We start from the raw sequence: 24207 nt of genomic DNA on the forward strand, positions 1-24207 counted from the left end.
CAAATGTAAAAAGCTGGCATGTTAACTAAAGGAGCTGTACTAATTTATCAGGCAATCCTGAGCCGGTCCAGTCAATCCCCAGAAGCCATGTTTCATATTTATGGCCAGTGGACACTAGTAGAACTACTATGGTTACCACAGACCACCACCAATTACATTTTAACAGACATCTCACTGCTGTAACGTGAGTCAGTAATAGACCAGTTTGATCTTGTTCACACACATTTAAATAATCCCTAGTACCATGCTGTAGCCGGGTCTGGGTCTAAGGATGTAAAGGAATACTCGACTAGTCAATTACCTGATAAGCAGGAGCTTACTGGGCAGCACTACTGACTATTCGCTCATTCTGCCCCCTGCATTTTGAAAGGGAAGCCGGCAGGAGAGGACACCAACTGAATCCCTGGTCCCAGGTCTCAGCACAAGCCGTCCCCCCTGCCCTGGCACACTGCATTTTTAAAGGGAAGCCAGCGTGAGTGCTGAGACCCGGGACCAGGGATTCAACCAATGTCCTCTCCTGCCAGCTTCCCTTTAAAAATGCAGAGCAGCAACGGGCGGTTGTGCTGAGATCAAGCATGAGCCGGGAGTGAGCAGGCACGGCCCTTCCTCATCGACTACTCAATTAGCCAGTTAACCGCTACTTAACATCCCTATCTGGGTGACAAGGGTTGTGTTATAACTGGGCCCAACTGACCTGCTAAAGCCAGTCTCCAAAGAGCAAGAGAAGGGTTTGGAGGAGACCAAGGTCCCATGGATGGTTAGAGTGCACACAAATAAAAAGGAAGGTGGCAGTAGAGCGCTGGGTCCCATGAAGCTGTTTAAAACCAACGGGAGAAGCCAGGAGCACTGGCTCAAAGTCCAGTATGTGAATCACACAATGGCCAACGAGCCAGATTTTAGTTAGCCTGCTGCCCCATTTGCAATTTTATTTTCCCCACGTACTGTCTCCTGGTAGCCACATCCAGGGCAGCACCTAACAGTGAAAACAAAATGGAAAACAAAAGTGATGCTCAACAGGATCTCACGTTTATTATTGAGAAGTGATTAATGGTGAAAAGAAAGGCAATGCCCATTCCTCATTGGCTTAACAAGAAACTGAAGAAACATATTCACTACACATTTTACAATATTTTTCGTTCAAAATTCATGTTCCTGTAAACAAAACAAGTTTTTACCACTGTTCTCAGCCTTTAAATCAAATTAATCCAGACTTAATCTGTAATCCATATAATGCACAAGAACAGAACATTTCTTAGGACTCCTAGTACTTGACTTTTGAGTAACAAAGGGTCAGAGGAAAACAAACCACCCTCGGACGCATCCTTGGCGACAATTTCCATTCGATTCTTCTAGGCAAATAAAGCCAAATTTTTCATAAAATTCCTCTTCTTCCAGTCCAAGGAAAAAATAGTTCTTCCACTTTCTATGGCGGATGTCCAAAAAAAGTCACAACTCGGTGTTCCAAGTGCAAATGTCAAAACCAGGGGAAAAGGAGGCACGAGGAAAGTGGAAGAAAGGGATGCAGCAGGGTTTAAAAATTAGAGAAAAGGCATATGCCACTTACGGACTTTCAAATCCAAAAACATAGTAAAAAGACAAAAAACAAAGCATATGCTCTGAAATCACAACCAAAGCCAAAAGAAAGGGGACAGTTTTTACCTATACTCTACCTAGAAGGGATTTTTTTTTGTTTTTGTTTTTTTTAGTCCTATGTCTCTTGTGACATTCCAATACTTGTTTTTAAACTGCGAGTTTGTAAGTTTTTTTTGTTTTAAAGTCAATGAAATTAAGAAAAAGTCCTAATTCTCTCTGGGGTGTTTTTCCTCCTCCTCTCTCTTTGAAAGATATCCCGAATGCAACCTCTGCTGGGAAAGAGCCTTTTACTTGACACGGCCTTGGCGTTCCTGCAGGAGAAAAGAAAAGGTTAGTTTAGAGTAACTCTTGCAAACCTTTCATGGTCAAGAGGGCCTGAGATTTTGTTCATTACGATCTCATACCCAAGTCATCAAAACGTAGGGCTGGAATGGGTGTCAAGAGATCTAGGCCACATCCCACTCTGAAGCGGGATCAGTATTCCTAGACCTTCCCTGGGTCCATGTTAGACCCACATATTAATGGAGACAGTCTGGCTTACGGCAGCAGAGGTCCTTTATAACTAAGCTGAATAGTTTCTGTTTAAGGAGTAAGCGCTCACTTTAAGGGGCAGCTGCCCATGGCTAGCGTGACAACGTGCTCACATCGTATCGTGTGAAGCCTCCCAGTTCCTGACATTTCCCCTTGAAAACACAAGTTGCCACCACAACCCTCCTGGCTCCTTTCCTCTTCCTACCTCAGTAACATCTTTTGCAGACAGCAAGTGGGGGAGGTCCTCCCGATCAAATTCACACAAAAAAACAGCTTTGACAGATGCCACCTGCTCAGATTTGTCCAGCCTACCCAGTGTAAGGAAATGGGTGAGAGAAAGAAGGGCAGATAGTGACAAGCTAGTGAGCTAAAGAAACCATCCACTGCTAAAGTTGTGCCAATTAACTCACTGGAAACAGTCTTTCTGGGGGGACCAGGTAGAGGCAGTCACTATGCTTGTGACCAGTGAGGGTTTCCATTGCCTCAAAGGTGAAGTGAAGCAGGAGGCTCCTCTCCACTCCCATAAATGCATCTTCAGAAAGCCGTTCCCGAGAGACCTGCCTTCAGTCTCAATCCTATCAGGCTAGAAATTAGTGGAGAGACTGAGCAGGTAACAGTGGGGAGGAGAGAACCTGAATGGGAAAGGAGGGTTCAGGTGCTTTCAGGGGGGAATGTGTATCAGGAGTCCATGGACTCATTCCTGTCTAGTAAGAAGAGAAGAGGAACTGAGAACAGCGTGTGTTCAGGCCCTCAGCCACTGCCAAGGAGCTTGCTCAGCGCTAAAACCAAGCCTCTCTGAATCCTACCACCACAGGATTCATGCTTCACAAAGACGCTTCATGATCCAGAACGCAGGCCTTAATTTTCAAACCAATGTCTCTAGCCGCACTGCAGCAAAAGCAGCACTCTGGCTGACATCTCATGGGTCCGTATGGGTCCCTTTTTCGAAGCATTCAGTATAAGAGTCATGAATGGCCCCACCTCACTGAACAAAATGGCAAGTTCTGCAACCTAAACGTGGCCGTACCTCAGCGCTCCAGAAGGAATGAACAGAACAAAGGAGGGATGTGAAGGACTAGTCGACATCCGATAAGCAAATGCTTAGTCAATTACCCGATACTTAACACCCTTAGAACGAGGCAATTCTGAGTGATCCATTCCCTGTCATCCACTCCCAGCTTCTGGCATCTGGAGGCTTACACCCAGCGCATGCATTTGCCCGACCTTCTTGGCTAATGGCCTATTCTCAATGAACTTACGTAATTATTTTTAAACCCAGTTCTACTTTTGGTTCTCCCCACATCCCTTGGCAATGCATCCACCAGCGGACAGCTGCGTGAAGCAGCATTTCCTTAGGTTTATTTGAAGCCTGCTGCCCAATCAGTTCTTTGGATGACCCCTAACTCGTGCATTACGTGAAGGGGTAAATGTTATTTCCATGTTCTCATTCTCCACACCATTCAGGATCTTTTCTAAGTTTAACAGTCCCAATCCTCTTCCTCGTATGGACGCTATGTAAGTGTGCAGTGTCATTTATTGCCCTTCTCGGCATCTTTTCCTAATCTAATACATCTTTTCCGAGATGAGCTGACCAGGACTTCAGCTAGTATTCCAGGTACACACATACCATGGATTTATGCAATAGCATAATAGTGTTATTAATCCCTTCCCTAACTGTCCCGACGTTGTTACTTTTCTGACTGACACTGCACACTGGGTGTGCTCAGAGAGCTACCCAGAATGATTCCCTGAACCTCTCCCTTGGGAAGAGCTAACTTAGACCCCATCATTCTGTATGCAGAGTCAGGATTATTTTTTCCCAGTGTGCATTACTTTGGAATGAACAATGAATTTCATCTGCCATTTTACAGTTCAGCCTCCCAGTTTAGCAAGTTCCCTTTGTAACACTTTAGGGTCAGCTTTGGACTTAACTACGTTGAGTCATTTTGTGATGTCTACAAGTTTTGCTACTTCCTTGTTCGCCTTTTTTCCAGATTTATGAATGTTGAGCAACACAGGTCTCAGTACTAGGGATGTGAAATATAGGTTAATTAACTCATTGACTAGTTGATGGATTTTTCCATCGACTAGGCGTTTAGTTGATAAGCGAGGGAGCCATATCGGGGTTAGCTCCAAGCCCTAGGAGCTAACCCCACTGCGGCTCTGACTTTTAAAGTTAGTAAGAGCCCGCCCACTCTTAATACATTTAAAGGGCTGAAGTACAGCAGGGGGTGGGGAGGGGGAATCAGCACAAGCTGGGAATCAGCTGGCCTGGCTCACACTGGGTCTCCCCTGCTGTGCTTCTGACTTTTAAATGTATTAAGAGCCAACAGGTTCTCAATACATTTAAAAAGCGAAGTCCCAGCATCTGGGACTGGGTACGAGTCAGGAATCAGCTGATTCACATCTCATGCCTGGTCCCAGCTACTTCCCTGCCCCCCATGGAGACAGTGCTGGGGGAAGAGGCTTTGAAGCCAGCTTCTCCCCCCTCCCTCCTGCTCCCTGTACCTTGCTGCCTCTATGGCGGGGGGGGGGGGGGGGGGGGGGGGGGGGGGAGGGAGGGAGAGGGTGAAGCAACCAGTCACTTACATCCCTACTCAGTACAGACCCTTCAGGAACCTCTCCCCCCCCCTCGTGGAAACCGCCAATTTATTCCTATATCCCTACTCAGTACAGACCCTTCAGGAACCTCTCCCCCCCTCGTAGAAACCGCCAATTTATTCCTATCTTTTGTTTCCTACTTAAACCGGTGACTGACCCGCAAGAGGCCCTTTGTGCGTATCCCACAGTGCTCACTTTACTTAAGAGCCGGTCAAAAGGCTTTCTGAAAGTTGAGGTACACCCCAATGACTGGCTCAGCCTTTCCACACGTTTGTTAGCACTCTCACCGAATCCCAACACACTGATGAGGCAAGTTTTCCCTTCAAAGCAGCATTGACTCTTCACCACCATGTTGTGTTCATCTAGGTGTCTGATAACTTAGCTCTTTAGTTCAGTGGTGGGCAACCTGTAGGCCGCATGCAGCCCACTGGGGCTCCACCTGTGGCCTGAGTCGTCCCTGCCTGCCCCCCATCTCCAGGTGCTTATCGCACTGGAGCCCCATACTTCCTACTCTCCCCCCCCCCAACACTTTCAGAGCTCCGTGAATCTGCTGATTCATGCTCTGTCCCTACTCCTCCCCCTCCCTCTCAGAGCTGGAAAGCCACAAATCAGCTGTTCAAGCTCTGGGAGGGAGGGGGAGAAGAGCAAATCAGGCAATTCATGGCACTCAATGTGCCCCAGTGCTGAGAGGAGGGTAGACGGGTGCATGGCTGCACGGGGGAAGGTCGACGGGTTCGGCAGGCTGCAGGCAGAACCCCAGCGGGCTGCAGGCTGCCACCACTGGTCATGTGAGCCACTGAGATGGAGGGCCACTCATGCAGCTCACTCACTGCTCCTGGTTGCCCATCACTGCTCTAGTTTCAACCCATTTGTCTGGCGTTGAAGTTGGCTTCCTGGCCTGTAATCATGCCAGAAGACTGGAACGGCGATCCTCTGGGGTCTTTTTCCGAAATTGGTGTCATGCTAATAACTGCCCTCCAATCTCTTGGTGCAGCAACTGATTCAGTAGAAGGAGACTTTCAAACTGACATCTGTCTGGGAGTGAAAATACCAACAATGTCACTGCTGATCACTGTAACAGAAACAGGTAGTTGCAAAACCCACAACCACCTCCAATGCTTTCCCAGGGCCAATGGCTGGGCTCTCCACTACCCAGCTGCCAAAACTCCCAACTTCCCCTCGACAACCGCTGCACCACAGTCTATGCATTGCCATTATTTTTTATCTGGACATGCTGAAAACTGAAAGGGGAAAAGAGTAAATTAAATTGAATTTCTTATCAAAGAAACCTCAGTGGCTACTGCATGGATTTGGCTACTGCATGGATTTCATTTGTTTTCATGTTTGATTATTTTTAAACGTTCAATGCAGCTACTGCAAATTTCCCCCTCTGCTTTTTCATAATCAAGGGGCTTTGCCACAGAACTGGAGTCCGGGTTACCACAAAGGTTTAAAAAATAAGCTGCAAAAGGAGTTGCTAACTTAAGTCTGTTCCAAGCATTATTTCAATAGTCAGCAACGTGAATGTCAATACAAATACCAAAAATCTGCCAACAGATGAGCTATGTCTGCCTGCTAGTGTCCATGTCCAGTTACTGACTGCCCCCTTCTCTCTACCTAGTCATTCCTTGTGGTCTCTTGCTGGAAGCTCATTGAAAGGGCTTGACATGGGCAGGGAGCTGCTCCAGCCTAGCAGGTCCTGCAACAGCCAAGGGGGCACTCAGGCCAGCCAGAGCAGCACCTGTCCGTGGCAGGGAGGCTACTCCATCCCAGCTGGGCTAGCGTGGCCCCTCCATGCAAACTGAAGAGAACATAAAACTGCAGCAAGCAAGCACAACGGATCACCAAAGCCATTTTCATCCCCGGGCACCACAGCACAAATCATAAAGCCATGTCACGGGGGAAGCTGCACATCGAAATGAAACTGCCAAGTCTTAGTCCTGCTCTGCCTCCTGGTTCTGTCTCCAGCACATTTCACTAGCCCCGGACAGGTGGCAATATGCCACCCCCATTCAGGGAGAGGGGCCACAGTTGCATAAACTGAACCCCCCCCCCATCTTCTCAGGCACAGATTGTTTTAAGCTGGCTGCAGGAAAACACAGGCTTAGAACTGTCCCCCACATTCTAGCTCCAAGTGACAGAGCCCCATCTGGTCCTGCAGATAGCGGCTGCAGCCCTGCTAAACTCTTCAACCCATGAGCTGACCAGACAACCCCCAAACCATGGGTTTAATCAGTTGTTTTCTCCTTTCCCATCTGTGAAAGTACAGCTACCCCAAAGCATGCACAAGGAAAGAGACAAGGAATGACAGGGGATATGGAGAAAGAGTCAGGATGCAAGAACAAAAGGACAACACAACCCAAGACGACTCCCAGAGATGGATCCTCCATACAGTCTGGAGGCGGGCCAGAGACTGAAGGAAGCAGACTAGAAATTAGGGATGTAAAATCCCATTTAATTGGTTAACCCACGAGAGGGGAAGCGCCCCGGCCCGCTGCAACTGGGCTGGAGTGCCCCCTTCCCCCGCGTTGCTCTGGACGGCCGGAGCTATCCCTGTCCGCGGTTGGCCCATGCAGGGTTGAAGCAGCTCTGCCCATGGCAGACAGGAAGCTGCTTCAGCCCCCACTGCTTCACCTATAAGCAAAACCCATTTAGGGTGACACTTACTGATTAACCTGTCACATCCCTACTAGAAATGCACTCTTCAGTGTCAGGATGGGGGGCTGTACTACACATTTCTCAACTGAATAATCAGCTGGAAGAACTAGTGCCAAACTGACAGAACAACTCTGCTACTGCCCTCACGTCACAGAATATTGGAGGTGTTTCTTATAACAAGATGGTGCAGAAAAATTTATTTGTCTCTATTCAGATGTTTGGCTTGTTTATTGCTGCAAGTGACGCTGTGCTGCACAGAACAAGGACCTGGGTTTATGCTCTCATCCAATTTCCTTCTACTCCAGTCCAGCCACTTATGAGCACTGAAGGAGGTACGGGGCAAGATTTCATTCTCTCCATTCATGGCACCAGTTTTTCTGGGCTTTTGGTTGTAGCTGAACGAGCAGTTTCATTTGCATTTTCTTCTATGAAAGAGGCCCTGGCCTAGAGATGATGTCCCTTCTATACAGTCCACCACCATCCAATGCAGTGAAGCTGCCCCCCGCTCCCTCTCGGTCTTGCTCTCCAAGGGTAACGAGTGCTGAACCACAAGAGAGGTAGGCAGATTTTCTGGGTCAAAAGGGGAGGGAATTAATGCCCATAATGTGTCTATTCTGGTTTTCCCTCAGATCTCAGAAGAGCAGGGATACTGACAAGATAATACCCACACAGACATGCGAAATCCCAGGAAAAGGACCCAGGTGTGTGCCTGCCGGTATCAACTATGATATGTGACTCCATGGATGACAAAATTGTGGGCCATTCTTTATCAAGGCCAAAGTGTAACAAACAATGCAAGAAGGACTCGAGGAAGGAGCCGGAGCTGTGTGTCAATGCAAGATGGGCAGGAGTACCATGGGTCAACAACGGGATGTCTGAGCAACACAGTGGATAACAAGAAATGTATCCTTGCTTGGAGCAAGTGGAACAGGCAGCTATGCCATGCTGCAAATACATGTGTGGACATGCTATGTTCTGCTAGAGTTACACCCAAAATTCTCCATTCCAGACAGTGCTAGTGTGCAATTAGAAGCCTTTGTAATTACCCTAATTTTGTAATTAATTTCAGCCATGTCACCATAGTTATAGGGAGGAAGTCATGATGTAACAAGCTAGCTTGCGATATTACTGAATGAATGAGTCTAGTGCAGTGGTTTTCAAACCTTCTTTGTCACCCCGTTGAAGAAAACTGTTGATTCCCATGACCCAATGTAACTATCTTGATTCGAGGGAGGACGATGGGGTAGGGTCAGGATGGGGTGGGGGTGGGGAGAAGAGGGCTCCATTTGGTGTGCAGGCTCTGGGGTGGTAGGACAAGGGTTTTCCAGTAGAAGAGGGGGTTCCAGCCTGGAGAGCAGGGCAGAGAGGTTCAGGGTGAGAGGAAACTCAAGGCAGGGGTGAGGGTGGGGTTCAGAGCGGGTGCTGGAAGTGGCCAGCAGCAGGCCTGGCTCAGAGGTGCACAAGTGGCTTTATGTGCTGCTTTCACCCACAGGCCCCAAAAGCTGATGCCCAGACAGTGCAGGGAACCCCATCCAGCCTGGTCTAGGAGCTGGACCAGCTGCAGGCCACAGCACAGTCTGTGGTGCCGGGACACCCCCATTGGTCACCCTACAGCAAGGCGACCCAGTGCCTGACATTCTGCGACCCAGTAGTTTGAAAATCCCTGATCTAGTGGAGTAGACAAGAGAATGCCGTTTCCTGGCACACAGCTTGAGAGCCAATTGTGGCAGGAAGAGTAAGAGACTTAACTGAATGTTTGTAACTAGCACCTATAAGCTATGAGCACAGCACATTCGAAAAGACGAGGATACAGAGGTATCAATACCATGCACTTGTATTGAACCATAGATTCATAGAACACTAGAAGTGGAAGGGACCTCAACAAATCATGGAATCCAGTCCCCTACCTCCCCTACCTAGATTATCCCCCAGAGGTGTCTGTTTAACCTGCTCTTAAATATCTCCAGAGACAGGGACTCCACAACCCCCTGGGCAATTTATTCCAGTGTTTAACCACCCTGACAGGCAGGAAGTTTTTCCTGATGTCCAACCTACTCCTCCCTCACTGCTATTTAATTGCCCTTCTCAGAGGCTCACACTGATTTAGAAGTAGCACTTACCCTCAACACTCCAACAAGGCAGGCAAGTATTATTCCCAGTTTACAGATGGAGAAAGATTTATCCAGGGTACAGTTAGACACTGAACCCAGGACTCAACCTCCAGTCTCACACCCTCACTACCACACCAGTGATTGCCAAGTATGTTCAAAAGCTTCAGAGGGGTAGCTGAGTTTGGTAGCACTTAAGTTTTAGACTATTTGTTGTTGTTTAAGTTTTGCCAAGTATGTCTGATGCAGGTGGGGGTGGTCTGGTTCCAGTGCTGTCTCATTTCAACACATTACTTTCCTGACATTTTTCCACATAAGCAACTGCTGTAATGAGCACAGGGGTGGGTTTTATGCCTGATTGGCAGAAGTGGTGAGACTTTAACTTTTAGGCTGAGCGCCACATTATGAAATTTGGGAAACCCCGTACGTTAGACCACTCTCCTTCCTCTCAAGTCATATGCATGGTGACTAAAACTCTGTCCTTCAGATTCATGCACACAACTCCAGCAGAGATCAACGGAAGATGTGCACCTTGACCGGGGCAGAATTCAGCCCCATTTCCAGCAATAGGGATTCTGGAACAACAAGGATTCTTTAAATCCAGAATCAATTTTGTTTACTTGGAAATAAACTATTTATGATCACCCATGTCAGATCATAGTCAATCCTAACCAAACTGATAGTTTCAAGACTTCCAAAGTTATGTCACAAGTCAGTTTAACTTCTGATTTGAATTAGAAAGAAGAATGATGTTTCTACCAATGAATTTTTCCCCTAGCTACACACAGCCAGCCTTTCCAACAAGATCAGCTTGAAGTGTAGCTATGGTCAGTACGAATGACTTACTAAAATAGCACCTTGTTACTATGCTTATTCACGCCCTGTGTAACTTCTGGGTCTTAAATGCTCTGTTTACCTACACAACGGTATTTTGCTACTGCCAGCATTGGAGAGCCAATACAGCTGCATCCTACCCAGACCCACACATCAACAAACACTAGTTCTAGTCAGTCCACAGTTCTCCCCCCACGTTTTGGTTTGTGACTCTGGCTGAATTTTAGTTATCAATCTGCATTGCACTTAGTGCTCCTGTAAGTGAGCTCCTTAAAATTAGAGTCAATATCAGAGAGCCACACCATGCTAGAAAGCCTTGCAACTTGACCAAAGGGCAAGCAAAATGGATCCCATCTGTGGGATCATGTGCCAAAGGAGGATATGTAATCACTTTTGGAATTTTGAATCACTGGCATGTACAACACAAGTGTTCCAGCAAACCTCAACTGCTCTGACAGGATATAGGAGGAGAGGGATTCTCTCAAAAGGTCCAAGGCACAGACTGAAAAGCCGGATCACATTATCAGACTGAGTTTGCGAGTCCCGGCAGTTAGAAAGTTCTTGCTTCAGCATAAAAACTGAGCATACTATCTAATAAGTGTGTAGGATGCTCATCACTATGGTAGCTAATCAACAAGCTGATTACTCTGTAGGCCTTGATTTAACAGGGAACAGCAAGTTGTCCTCTTTCAAAAGGAGCTGTAACCAGAACAGGAGCAGCGTAGGGCAAGCACTTACGGAGCACCAACCATCACAATATCCGCACGCTTTAAACCACAGCTTGCATTTATGTCAGCCATCCAGCCTGGGAGCTGGGGTATGAGGAGGGATTTCATGGAAGCCTCAGAAAAACAGCCTCTATTTCTGCAGCGGCAGTTACATGTTGTCAGTTGTTTCTGGTCACCAGCTGGCTGGCAGACATGCTCAGATCCCCCAAGACCTGTTTTCAAGGCAACATCAATACTGATGCCACCTATTGCGAAGGACGAATTTGGCAGTGTTCAGTCGCCATATCAAAACTGCATTCTGAAGCAACAAGTCCAATTTCTACACACACTTAGAGGAACTCCACTGCAGGAAGCAGGGGGCCTGAAGAGTGTAACTTGCACAGGAAACAGAACAGCACAGGGTCCAAGGGAAATCTTAACATGCTGCTGGACACCAACTGCCCAAAGCCACACCACACTGAGCCAGTAGGCCCCTGTCAGCGAAGAGATGCATTTGAACCCCCTTCAAAACCACAGTTAAGATTTTAAAGATGTATCAATACACCTTACCCATCAGAAGCTAATACAAGGTCTGGGAGCCTTCTGAGTGGGATTCCAGAGACATCTATTAAGCACCACTGAGCTTCCACCTAGGGACGTAGATGGGTAACCAGTTACCTGGTACCACCCTACCAAGGGCGGAGGGCTGATCCAGGCCCAGGCTTGGGGAAGCACCCCCCCTTCCTCCCAGGACCTGGCAGCCCCAAGTGCAAAGATGGATTTAACTGGCTAACTAATTAACTGGGATTTTATCTCTCTACTTCCTACTAGGGATGTAATAGTGCAGTCAATTATCTGATAAGCAAAAGCTTATAGGTTAATGCGATATAGACTATGTGCATTTCCCCCTCCACACATTTTTTTAGCAGGCTGGCCAGCAGCCCAGCTCAGTCCTGGCTTGGGACAGGTCTGGGACCTACCCCTGCTGCAGCTCTGCATTTTAAGTGTATTAAAGCTGGACAAGCAGGCAGCCTGGCTCAGTTCCAGCTCTCACAGGGTCTGGCAGCTCAGACCCGCCCCAGACAGGGGCAGTAGGGCAGAGTGGGAGGGGGCTTCTTGACAGTGAGGCCAGAGAGCACTGGCTGCCAGCCCTGCCCCCAGGGACTATAGAATACTCAACTAACTGATAAGAATTCATGAGGTTAATCGACCAATTAATTGATATTTTAACATCCCTACTTTCCACCCAATTCTCCCCTGGCTTTAGTGTACAGTAGAGATGCGAATGGGTGACCAGTACTTGGAGTAACCAGTCATGGGTGGAGGGCTGCTCCAGCTTTGCCCGGGGGGGGGGGGGGGGGCAACAGAGCCCCCCTTGCTTGCCCCTCCCAGGCTGGAGTTGCACATGACTCCCCCTTTAAGCATACTGGTTAACCAATTAACAAAACAAACAGGATTTTGCATCCCTAGTCTAAAAGAGTTTTGCAACTTCCATTCCAAGATACTGTGAAGGAAACAAGATTCCCTATTCCCACACTCAGCTGTTAAGAACACTCCCAACACCTTCCCACCTCCATCTGGAAACTGTGCACTGTAACCACCTTCCTGAACAGCCAACTGTACTTACAAGACTCATTAGCTTTATTATGGTTCAAAGTTAGAGTCAACAGCTGTGTAAACCAACTCCACTCTTGTAAGTTTCAAGGTGCTACTGGTGAGGCCCAGAAAGAGGTTTGTGACAAGACCAGTCTTCTCCCCTTAGAATCACAGAGCTGGAAGAGACCTCAGGAGATCATTAAGTCCAGCCCCCTGCCCAAGGCAGGACCAATCCCTTGTCCCTGGATTTACATAATCAGCTATTCATGTGTACATATTGGCTGCTACGTCATTCCATACATAAGGAAATAATGGATGTTTTCCAGTTTGCTGGCTCTGTTTGTTTGACAACACTTTGTTACCAGGCAGTTTGTTTCCCTGCTTGTGTCTTTCAGGACACTTTCTGAATTGGACTTACACATTCAGGAGCTAAAGTTGCCCAGTCCGGCTTTAATAAAAATCAATAGCAATTACCAAGAACCTTTATTTGAACACTGTTGAATATTATTAATTGTGGGTTTAATTGTATGTGAAAGCTCATAACTTAAAACAAGTATTCATGTGAAAAGGTGCAAATGGAAGACAGGAAAATTGCATTTGTATAAACAGACAGACTTGGTATAATTCAAGGACTGTTAAGATCATGCACGGTAAACTAGAAAATTGTAGAAGCAAAAAAAATGAAGGAAGCAAAATTGGTAAGTCAAACTAGATTTAATTGGTAAACAAAATGACACCTGATTACTTCACCCATCATTCCTTTCTGGGGCTCTTCAAGATCACTTTGGGGAGAAAAATTGGCTACTGCAGGAAGTGTCATCAGAATGGCTAGTACCTTCATTATCTCCTGCCACCCTGATCATGAGACATTCTAACTGGACCAGACCAGAGGGACCCAGATGACCGTACCACCTTTACTGACTCTAGCTGAGATTAAAACAGCCATGGACTTCAATGGCAACAATCCCACTAACATCAGCTTCCTCCCTTTCCGCCCCAAAAGAACAGCTCTCTGTGGTTAGTATTCTCGAAGACTATTGAATATGGGGTTTTCCAGTCTATACATTTCCTCCGGCTAAAGGGAGAGGGATATGGGATGTCATTAAAGTATAAAACTTAATACTTTACATTTCAAATGTTTTGACTGTATTTTCCTATATAGATTTCTAAAAAATCATGAGTCTTCTATTTAGCTTGCATAGTACCAAAGCCAAGTCTTTGGATATAAAACCCCGGACCATATTTAACACCATTTAATATTACAGCAATTGGCAGGGCTCGACAAATAATACAATCTACTCGCCTGTGGCGAGTAGACTGTAACCCGGAAGAGCTAGGTTCGGGCGATCTGCGCATGCACAGATTGCCAGACAGCACGGCTGGCGAGCGGGGCTTGCTGCGGTTTGGCAGCCATGGCAATTGGTTTATGTTAATACCTTTGGACCATTTATTCCATCTAAATTGAGAGTTGTAATCTGCAATGGTTACAGTAGGGATGCAACTGACTAGTCAACTACCCAATAAGCATATGCTTGTCAGGTAGAGTAGTGATTCAACTAGTCGCTTACCCTCCTCCCCCTTTATCAGAGAGAGGCAGCTACGGGGGTGGAGGGTAGAGGAGCAGGAGCTGACGCTGGGAGGAGCTGGCTTGAATGCTACTTCCAGCACCATCTCCATGGTGAGACCGGGTGCGAGCTAGGACAGCTGATTCCCAGCTTGTGCCTGGTCCTTCCCCACTGCAGCACTGCCTTTTAAAGGTAAGTAGAGCCTGGTGGCTCTTAATACACTTTAAAAGGCAGAGCTGCACTGAGAGCCACCAGGCTCTTCATACCTTTAAAAGGCAGGGCTGCAGTGGGGTTAGTTCTTGGGGCTGGGAGCTAACCCTGCTGCAGCTCTGCAGTCTCCTCCATTATCGACTAGCCGATGGAAATCCCATTGACTACTCAATTAGCTGATTAAACGCACTTGACATGCCTAGGTTACAGTAAGTAATGCACCACTGCTGCAGGCTCGGGATCAAATCTCACTCAGGGTCACATGAAATTGATTTATGACTTTGGCTAGCTGTTAGCACCACCCATTTTGGACCACAAGATGTTTTGGAAAGGGAAGTTCATCCACTTTCAGAATCTCAATACAAAGCCTCCGCTGCACTCGGTCATACAATACAAACGAGACAGCAAGGTTTGAAAACCACTGAAGTCTAGACAAGTGCTTCACAAACAAGATGAGCTTTATATTCATTTTACGACAAGGCCACAGACAACTGGCCTTGCTCTCTCCTCACTTCCACTAGCCACCGGATGCAAAATTCACTCCATGAGCTCTAGGAAGGAGGGTAACACCCCCTATGACCTTTATATAAATCTTGCTATTTCATAGGTATTTAAAAAGAAATCTGGTGCAAAAGGTAATTGGGACACAAGATTTCTAAAAATTCCTAAGTTCTTTACAACTGTATAGGACTGTGTTAAACACATTAATACCCAAGTATCAACCTGTTTGGGGCCAAGATATGACCTGCTGCATAAGACTCTAAAGTGAATGATCCTCAGGGCTTTAATCTCAAAGATCTAGTATGATGCCAAGGAAGTCTTAAAAAGGTAGCTACTTAACAGTGGACCTATACCTTTGTCATTTCTTAGGCCAGCCAGCCAAAGGAGCACAGCAAATCAAAACACACTACCAATGCACACAGAAAAGAAAAAATGCCATTTTAATTTCAAGATCAATTAGACATGTGGGCAGAGGAGAATAATAAAATAATAAAAGAAAAGCTATTTGCAAGATAGAAACTTGGTATTCCATTACAAACAATAGCAAAGTAGTTTACTCACAAAACTGCTCTGTACTGTCCTTTTACTAAGGAAATTCTAATGCAGGATGGACTCCCTGGCCCAGCACCCTCGGGACCAGACCAATCCCGGATAAGGGATTTTGCCAGAGCAGGGGAGGTCATATCTGCCCCTACCCCCACCCCAAGCCCTGGACCAGCCGCCAGCCTCCTGACCAAATCCCTGCCTTCCACTAGGACACTCTGGTCCTGCACGACCAGAGTCCCAGTTAACAGAGGTTCAACCTGTAGTATGACACTAGAATTGCTGTCTACATTTTTAGTTCTCCTATAGAATGGCTCACAAAACACCCCAATGTTATTAAACTGATTCAATGCAGTACTACAGGCCATCCTTCAATTAAGAAGCAGCATATGGGGCAGTTACCCATTGGAAAGAGCAACCACTCACTCCGTAGCCCACTGATCAACTTGCATAACAATTGTTAACCAAGACTTCCTTGGACAACTTTGCTGCAGTAGAAGTGCAGTTGCACTAATGTATCTGGCAGCTGTCCAGCTGTGTGTCAGTGAGGAATTGGCTTAACTTGTAATGCTGTAATTTCTAGTATTACTACTCAGTACAACAGACAACATTTTAGAAAATAAGGCAGGTTCTAATAACGGTTGCTAATATGCTCATACGATGACAAAAATACAAAAAGAATCCTCTTAAATACTTGCTTGTCACAGGTCACACACAGACGACACAAAGCAAAACAAAGTGACCCAGTCAGAAAAAGTGTTTCAGAAATACATTCTAAGAACAAAGAGAAGTGTGGGGCTGGAAGGGACCTAAACAGGTCATCTACTTCACCACATTGAACTGAGGTGAATTGCTCCGGTAAAGCTAAACCAACTAAAACTCTGAAGGTAAGAGGTTCATGTGTTCACACGCTAATACCTTCCTAATTCGTCCTAGATCCTAATCAGCTTTAGGGTCACGTGACCAATTATATTTCTGCACTGGGTAGAAGCAGCAGGCGAGAGAACTCTAGGTATGTGCTTAGCTGCAGTGAGCTTTCAGAAAACAAAATGACCAACTGACATCCAGCTTCAGAGCCAAATAGCTTTCCTTCAGAAACAGCTGTAATAAGGGCAAAGCTATCTACAGTTACATGACACTGCCCTCCACCAAAGGGCTAACAACAGTTCTAGTAAGTTACCAACACTTCCCTAAAAGCCACCCACCCACCCAGCATCACTACAACATTTTCCCCTCCATGTACTGACATCTCAGGAAATATCTAGGGAATCCTCTTCCTAAAGCTCGCCAAAACCATTCGAAGAACAGCAACCCCAACCCTAGAGTGCAGCACTTTTACTATGAATTACTGGGAGGGGACAAACCTGACTCCCACCACATTAAAAAGGCTTCCATTTTAGTTCATTGGGGTATTAACAGGGGAGGTACACAGCTTGTATAAGAGCGAATAAGATAACTTAAGCAAATTGAGAATTTAAGCAAATTAAGTTTGCTTTGATCAAGGACAGAGGCAACACTGATGAAGAAAAGTCTTCTGCAAACTGGCCCTTGCCTAGATCACCTCCAGCAGAACAGAGTTCAGTTTCCTTTGCCTCTTCACTGAGACTGCCAGCAAGGACACCAGTTGTTACTAAGCGATTAGCTCACTGCAGGATGGTCTGAGATTAACTCATTTCACATAGGCGATTCCCAGCCAGAGGACAATGCCTTTTGGTAACCTGCAACATGTCCTGCATTTGACCCTGTGACCTAGAGGTGAAAGGCTCTTAATCCGATTACCAATCCTCGAGAAACAATCTCATCTTGACAACTTCTAGGGATCAGCTTCACAAGCTACCAGTTGACTTTAACAGCCATTAAAATCTTGTAGGTTAATGAGATGTATTAGCTCACAAACTCGGAGGACTTCTACACTACAATCACAGTGACACCTTGGCCGTGCCGCAAGTACTCCAGTGTGGATGTTTTTTCATTGCTGTAGTACACCCATCCTCTTGGAGAGGCAGTGCTGAGAGGATAGAAGTCTTCCATCAGCCCAGCTGCATTTACCAGCCTCCTACCTAGGTCATGCAGGGTGCAAAGTTTTTCCACAGTCCTAAAATTTGAGTGTAGACCAATCCTCTATGTCCCTGCACTAACTAGAACTGGGTTACTTTTCGTAATCTAATTCCCACTTTGTTTGTACTAAGACGGCTTCTGGTTATTCTTATTTCACAGCAAAGGAAAGACTCCTTTCTTCTAAAGGAGGAAGGATGTGTATGAGTTAGAGCAGTGTCACCAACCAGTAAAAAATGGGATCTACTGGTAGATCTCGGAGCCTCTGACAGGTCATCTGACTGGTTTGGCCAAGAGGCTATTGTCAAGTGCTGGCACTTCAGCTGCCCCTCTCTTGTCCCTTGTCTTGGGGCTGTCCCCCCAGGAGCCTCCTGCTTGCTGTGCAGGGCAGGTGAGGGAGAGGAGGGTGCTGACATCAAGGTGCCTCCTCTCTCAACCTGCATCCTGTCTCCACAGAGCAGAGAGGGGGGCACAACAGGACTTGGGAGAGAGTTTGCTGGCTGCTTTTGGGAGCAGTGCAAGGCCAGGGCACAAGTGAGCCTGTCTTAGCCCCACTGCCCTACCGCCCAGGAGACACCTGAGGTAAGCCATGTCCAGCTGGAGCCCACATCCTGAAACCTTACGTCTAGTCCTGCATCACTAGCCCTGAGCACCCCTGCATCCAAATGCCTTCCCAGAGCCGGCACCTAGAACCCCCTCCACCATCCCAGCTGCCTGCAGCTCAGAGCCCTTCTCACATTCCAAATCCCTTAATCCAAGGCCACAGCCTGCCCCTCACTCCTCTGCCCCAGCCTCATGAAAGGGAGGGAAGATGCAGTGAGTGTCTCAGAGAAGGGGCACAAAGGAGGAGGGACCAGGGTATTAGAGTGTAAGGGAGATCTTGGATTGCACGTAAATTAAAAGCAATCAAGCACAAAAAGGTTGGAGACCACTGAGAGCATACAACAAAGAGCTATACATTTTGCCTCTTCCACCTTTCAAAAACTCCTCAAGTATATAATGAGGCTCACTTTTCAGTTACAATAAAGTGCCTTGAAGTCAGATAAAAGGCAAAATACAGAGTATTACACTCAACAGGCAGGTACCGGGACAAGCAGAGTAGTTTATTTCCTCTATCACTGTAAATATATCAACTAGAACAGTGGTTCCCAACCATTTTTATACTGCAGGCTGGCAAACCCATTCACAAACTTTTGGTGGACCGGTAGCATTTCACTTGCATATCAGCATATTCATTATGCAAATAAAGAATATGCAAAAAAGTTACCAGTCCATCAAGGGGCTGTGCCAAACAGCTGGTTTCAGCTCCAGGCTGTTTAGGGGCCTTGAGGTGTACCCCCACTCTGACCCCCAGAGCTGTCACAAACAGCCAGTTTCAGCTCCAGCAGTTCGAGGCCTGGTACTGGTCTGCAGACTGGTAGTTGAGAACTGCTGAACTAGAATACTGTTTAGAGAAGGCTGGAACTGTGATGTGCATTTCAGAACATTAAGAGGTAACAGCAAGCAGGGCCAGCTCGAGCCATTCCAACGCATGTGCAGCCCCGCCTCCCGGCGCGCTGCGCACCTTACAGCTGCAATCAGGCGCACAGCGCCTGCTTGCAGCTCTAAGGGGCGCCACACAGCCCCCAGCCTCAGGCGCGTGGCGCCTGATGGCAGCTCTAAGGGGCGCCGCGCAGCCGGGCGAGCAGCACCCCTTATAGCTGCCATCAGGCGCCCCCCCATAGGTTGGCGCCCTGGGCAGCTGCCCGGCTAGCCCTCTCCTTAATCCGGCCCTGACAGCAAGGATATTCAGCACTGGTACATAAAAAAATTGATCACATAGGGATTTTGCAGAGTCAGTACAAGAATGGGAGGTAATGTTATGACCAACAGCTGGATGAAAGGAGCCATGTCAGTGCAAACAAAAGTCTTATATCAAGAGCTGCAATACCCAAGTAAAACCAAGCACACAGAGAAGGGAGTTCTAACATTTTTGTTTACTCAGAATGGTTTTATCGTGATCCATAGGCTAACGTAACAGGCATTGGGCAAGAGAACAGTAACAGAAGAATCACGAGCATCTCCACCAATCTTTGGAAAGTACTTCCCCTCCTCCCTTCTCTAGCCAACTACAAAACCAACGACAAAGCATGCTGAAAAAAAGTGCTTTAAATGTGACTATTAAAAAAAATCCAGCTGGTTAGCAAATGCAGATTTAACATACTTTAGTTATTCCCCAAACTGCACCCCTCAAAACTGGCAGTGGCATTAGTTCTCTATTATAGTGTTTGAAAGGAGGTTTAATATTCCTATGAAGCTTCAGGTGTCAGCTAGTGGGAAAAGAACACACTTCAGGAAATAATGGTCCATCTGGTAAGTCCCATGTTCCTACTTTGAGATTCTAACAGATGCACCCTGACACCCAAATCAGCTCTTCAAGACTCAATACAAGCTTCATTCTTACTTTCTGAAAAGAATCCTTTTACCAATAGTGAAGCAAACACACGACACGTTGCCACTCGAACTGAAGCATGTAAATATTTATGCAAATGCCTTTCTCAAGTCCACAGAACGTGTGTGCACGGTTTACACGCAATTCATAATGCCAAGCAACAGAACAGAGCTATAAAACTGAGATCCACTGCGATTCTTGGAGCACTCATGATTTTACCTGCATTACTTTTGACCCAGGAATACACAAGATGTTCAGCCAGGATGAGCAGGGATGGCATCCCTAGCCTCTGTTTGACAGAAACTGGGAATGGGCATCAGGGGATGGATCACTCGATTACTACCTGTTCTGTTCATTCCCCCTAGGGCCCCTGACAATAGCCACTGTCGGAAGACAGGATACTGGACTAGATCAGTGGTTCTCAAACTGTTTGGCCCATGGCCCACCTGGCTCAATGCCACCCTTCCCCTGGACCACCAATTGCTAACGGAAACTTGCTGTTAATTACATAAGTTACACCTGAACCATTCCGCTAGTGCACTTTAACTTTTTCATGTTAGTTTACCAAACTTCATTTAAAATGAAGTAAAATATTAATTTGTCTAACAAAAAGTTTCAATATTGTCTCCATTTATGGCAGGGCAGGGAACCTTTTTTGGATTGGGGCCCACTGACCCACAGAAAAGTCAGTTGGGGACCACACAAGAAAGAGGCAAAAAAAACCCACTGATGTGGCCGCCAACTGAGACCTCACTCCTCCCGTGCTCCAGCCCCATGGGGTGATGGGGAGAGACAGGGAGGATTGAGGGCTTCCCACAGGCCAGATTTCTGTTCTGGAGTTCCAGGGTAAGTGGATTTTGGAGAACCCTCCACAGCTCTGGGGTTGGGACAAAAATGAGGGTTTCATTGTGCGGAACAAGGCTACCAATGAGGCGGATAGGGATGGGGGTGCAGGATCTGGACAAGAGGTGAGGTGCAGGAGGGGGTGAGGGTACAAGGTCTGGAAGGGAGGGTACAGAAGCAGGCTGGGAGTAGCGTGCCTGGCCAGGGGAGAGGGTGCAGGAGCAGTGTGGAAGTGCAGGGGGGCTGGGCATGAGGGGGAGGGAGGCACTTACTGTACTTGCTTTCGGGATCCATGCTGCTCCCAAACATTGTGTCCCAGGCATGGCCTCCTGCTACTCCCAATGGCCTCAATTCCAGCCAATGGGAGTAGTGGGGAAAGCCTCCAGGCAGCATGTCCACGTGCAGCTGTTCCCCCAGCTGAGGGTGAAGCAGTGGCAGCACACGGAGCTGCTTCCGGCTCCACTTCTTCCCCATGAGCCAGATCTCACAGGGAGTTTTGGGGCTTAACCCCCACCCCCAACCACCAAGGGAAGCCGGTGCTGGCACTCTAACCTCGCAGGGGGAAGAGGAGGAAGCAGGGCTTGAGTTCCAGTACGTGGTCCCTTCTGCGGAGAGAGGGAGGGTGAGCTCAAACCACTGACCATCTGGAAGGTGGTGGTGGAGGACACAGTTTGGACTAAATGGACCTTAGGTCTGACCCAGGATGGCTGTTCTGACGTTCTCAAGTCAATGCTACACCTTCTGGTAACAAAGGGTTACTACTAATTTTAAAAATAAAGCAGTTCATACACTACCGCAGTCAGTGATGGAATTTACTGTGGGAGCAATTGTTAAAGGTCTTGAGAAACCTGAAGCCAGCCTAAATAGGAGCTATCAGCTTCTGCAGTCTTGGATAGAACATTAAAGGGTCTGGAAAAACCTATTTCTGGATTGGAAAACAGAACAAAAACTAAGGACAGGGAAGAAGTGGGGACCAGCATAAGAATGGACACCCAGCAGAAGAGAAGGCCCAGTGGTCTGCTCATAATAAAGGGAATTTAAAAGTCTAAATTTGTGTGTAAGAGGACACGGAACAAACATCAAAGTAAAACATCGCTCATATGACTGTTTAGATATGCTCTAAAGAGACCGTTCAGTGCTCTAAAGAAATCTGTTACCCCAACATATCTCGGTTGCAGGAATTCTTAAAAGGATTAACTTGAGAAACAGGAGAGAAAATACTGAGTCCAACTCCCCAGAATTGCGAGAGGGCTAGGAGAGACTACATTTGTCACAGTCACTCTGTACAAGCTGCTCTGCAGAAGCGACAGTACTGAAATGGCCTTGGCCAAGTACAAAACCAAATGGAACAGTTGTAGCTTGTTAAAAGTTAGGCATCAGCCAAACTGAGATGTTTAAGCCTCAAGGAACAAGAATGCAGAACATGTACAAAGCGCCATCTTCCACTGACTGCAGAGACAAAGAGCCCTTAGTTGTGGGGTTTCTCTAATACAAAAGAGGTCTAACAGACCATGGACAGGCAGTCTGCCATTAACTGCTGCTGGGGCAGAGTTTGAAATTGGTATGTGAATCCTTTTCAGGTGGCCAGCTGAGGTGCTCACAGACAAGATTTGCTCTTGCCAGCAACAGTCACAAGGCAGAAACACAAGTATCTATTTTATTAATGATCAACAAAACTAGAAGCCAGGAACCCAAATGCTGGTTCTCATTCAAGTGATGAAACAGTAGCTGCAGGAAAACTTAAAGATGATTTTCCAGGCTGCCTCAAAGTGATCTGACAAGTCAAGCAGGCCCTGAGATACCATAGTGAGAGAGAGGTTAAGTGACTTCCTCCATAACAGACATCATAGGGCTGGGAGCCAGAGCATATACTGTAACAAAGAAAATATGAGTCTGTAGTACAAAGCAAACATACCTCCAAGAATTCATACTTTTCCTATGAATTTCAGAGATACATGTCTAAGTTCCCTCATAAGGAGAGGAAAGAACTTCCTTAATCACTTATCTACTGAAGTGGTACACTAGCTAACGCAAATGTAATATGAAAAGGTATCTTGAATGTTCTAAACATGTTTTTCAGCTGCCATTTCTGCTCTTAGCCATTTGTCACTGGTAACTCTTAAGGGAACTGGTTTTGAAGGAAGCAGGGGAAGGAAATTGCAAATTGAAAAAAAAAAATCAAGAAATTAAATGGGCTTAAACCTCAACTTAAGTTGCTTTTGTATGAACCATTTGTAAATTTCAATTCTAACATTTTTACTCTTAAAATACTTTAAACTTTAAGCCAATTCCCACATTTGTTCTGTTCTTCACTAGGTTCATCACACTCCTTCACACTATTCAGCTGCCTCCCTTCCTCAAGAGGTGACCTTTCCTTGCATTGCAAATTCTGCTGCTCTGCACAAGCCAAGTGTGACACGTACTAGCAATCTCATTTCCTGAAGAGTACCATCTCGCACTTCTGTGATCAGATTTCTTACCTTCTCCCTCAGCAGCAAGTTGAAACTTAGAATGCAGCAGCCAGACAAGAGCAAATTGGGCCTCAAATGACATGGCAGATTTTAGAACATGAAGGTGCTTGACATGGCAGATTTTAGAACAGAACCCCAGCAAAGATCACACCAATATAACTATTTCAATGCTTTCCCACCCAGACTTTCCCAAAAGGTTTTCTGCTAAATGCTAGTCAAGTGTGTGTGACTGGTATCCCATCTCTGTACTCTAGTAAACATTAAAATACTTGAAAAGGGGCACACTTGAATTGTCTGTTCAATGCCTCACACTGAATTATTTGCAGTCTGTTTTATCTCTTCAGATACTAGGTGAAGAATTTTCTGTTGCTGGAACTAAAGTAAGCCCTGCCAAACTTGGAAGCTGCTGCTGGTACTAATTCTTAATTAGTGTTTTGGCTCAAACTAGCTACATCCCTAAAAGGGGTGAAGTCATCCACAGGCATATTTAACACCCTGATTTGTATCAAACAGAAAAAATCAAGGCCCAAAGTTACTAAGTTTCCATGTAATCACAGTATAGGTGGTACTGTAACTCCATTGGTAAGAAGGTGTTGACAACTAAGATTCCTCATTGATTTGATACATATTACCCAAGTTCCACTTTTATTATAGAATGTATTTTTGTCAAAAGAGAAGTCTTGTCAAAACCGATCAATTGTTTAAAAATAATTAGGAATTTGGTATTCAGAAAAGTCTGACTCGTAGCACCGACTAGCGTTTAGGTTATAACAGGCAGGTGCCACACGTTTCCCCACATAGCTCCACCAGAACACGTGTTGCACAGCAGAGCCTGCCACACTAGACAGTGGGTTCATGATGCACAGTTAACTAGAAATTCAAGTGAGACCCCAACTCACTTATGAGCACAAGTTTCCAGAGTAGTTCATCAGTCCATTGTACCACCCTGCTTCGCTATGC

The 24207-nt window shown here is 46.4% G+C and overlaps 1 protein-coding gene across 2 annotated transcripts in view; it reads right to left on the reverse strand.

Moving 5' to 3' along the window:
- Window positions 1-1004: 1004 nt before the first annotated feature.
- The window catches only part of YTHDF2 (YTH N6-methyladenosine RNA binding protein F2), a 31084-nt gene continuing 7881 nt past the window's right edge, over window positions 1005-24207 (reverse strand). The window contains exon 5 of one of the 2 annotated variants that reach the window (XM_075908849.1): window positions 1005-1904. In XM_075908849.1, coding sequence (XP_075764964.1) covers window positions 1881-1904 — 24 coding nt within the window. In that variant the 3' untranslated portion in view covers window positions 1005-1880. Of the gene's footprint in view, window positions 1905-20006; window positions 21974-24207 lie in introns of those variants that run through there. The other variant, XM_075908850.1, reaches the window with a different exon arrangement.

This window comes from Pelodiscus sinensis, chromosome 25, assembly GCF_049634645.1.
Source record: "Pelodiscus sinensis isolate JC-2024 chromosome 25, ASM4963464v1, whole genome shotgun sequence".
NCBI lineage: Eukaryota > Metazoa > Chordata > Testudines > Trionychidae > Pelodiscus > Pelodiscus sinensis.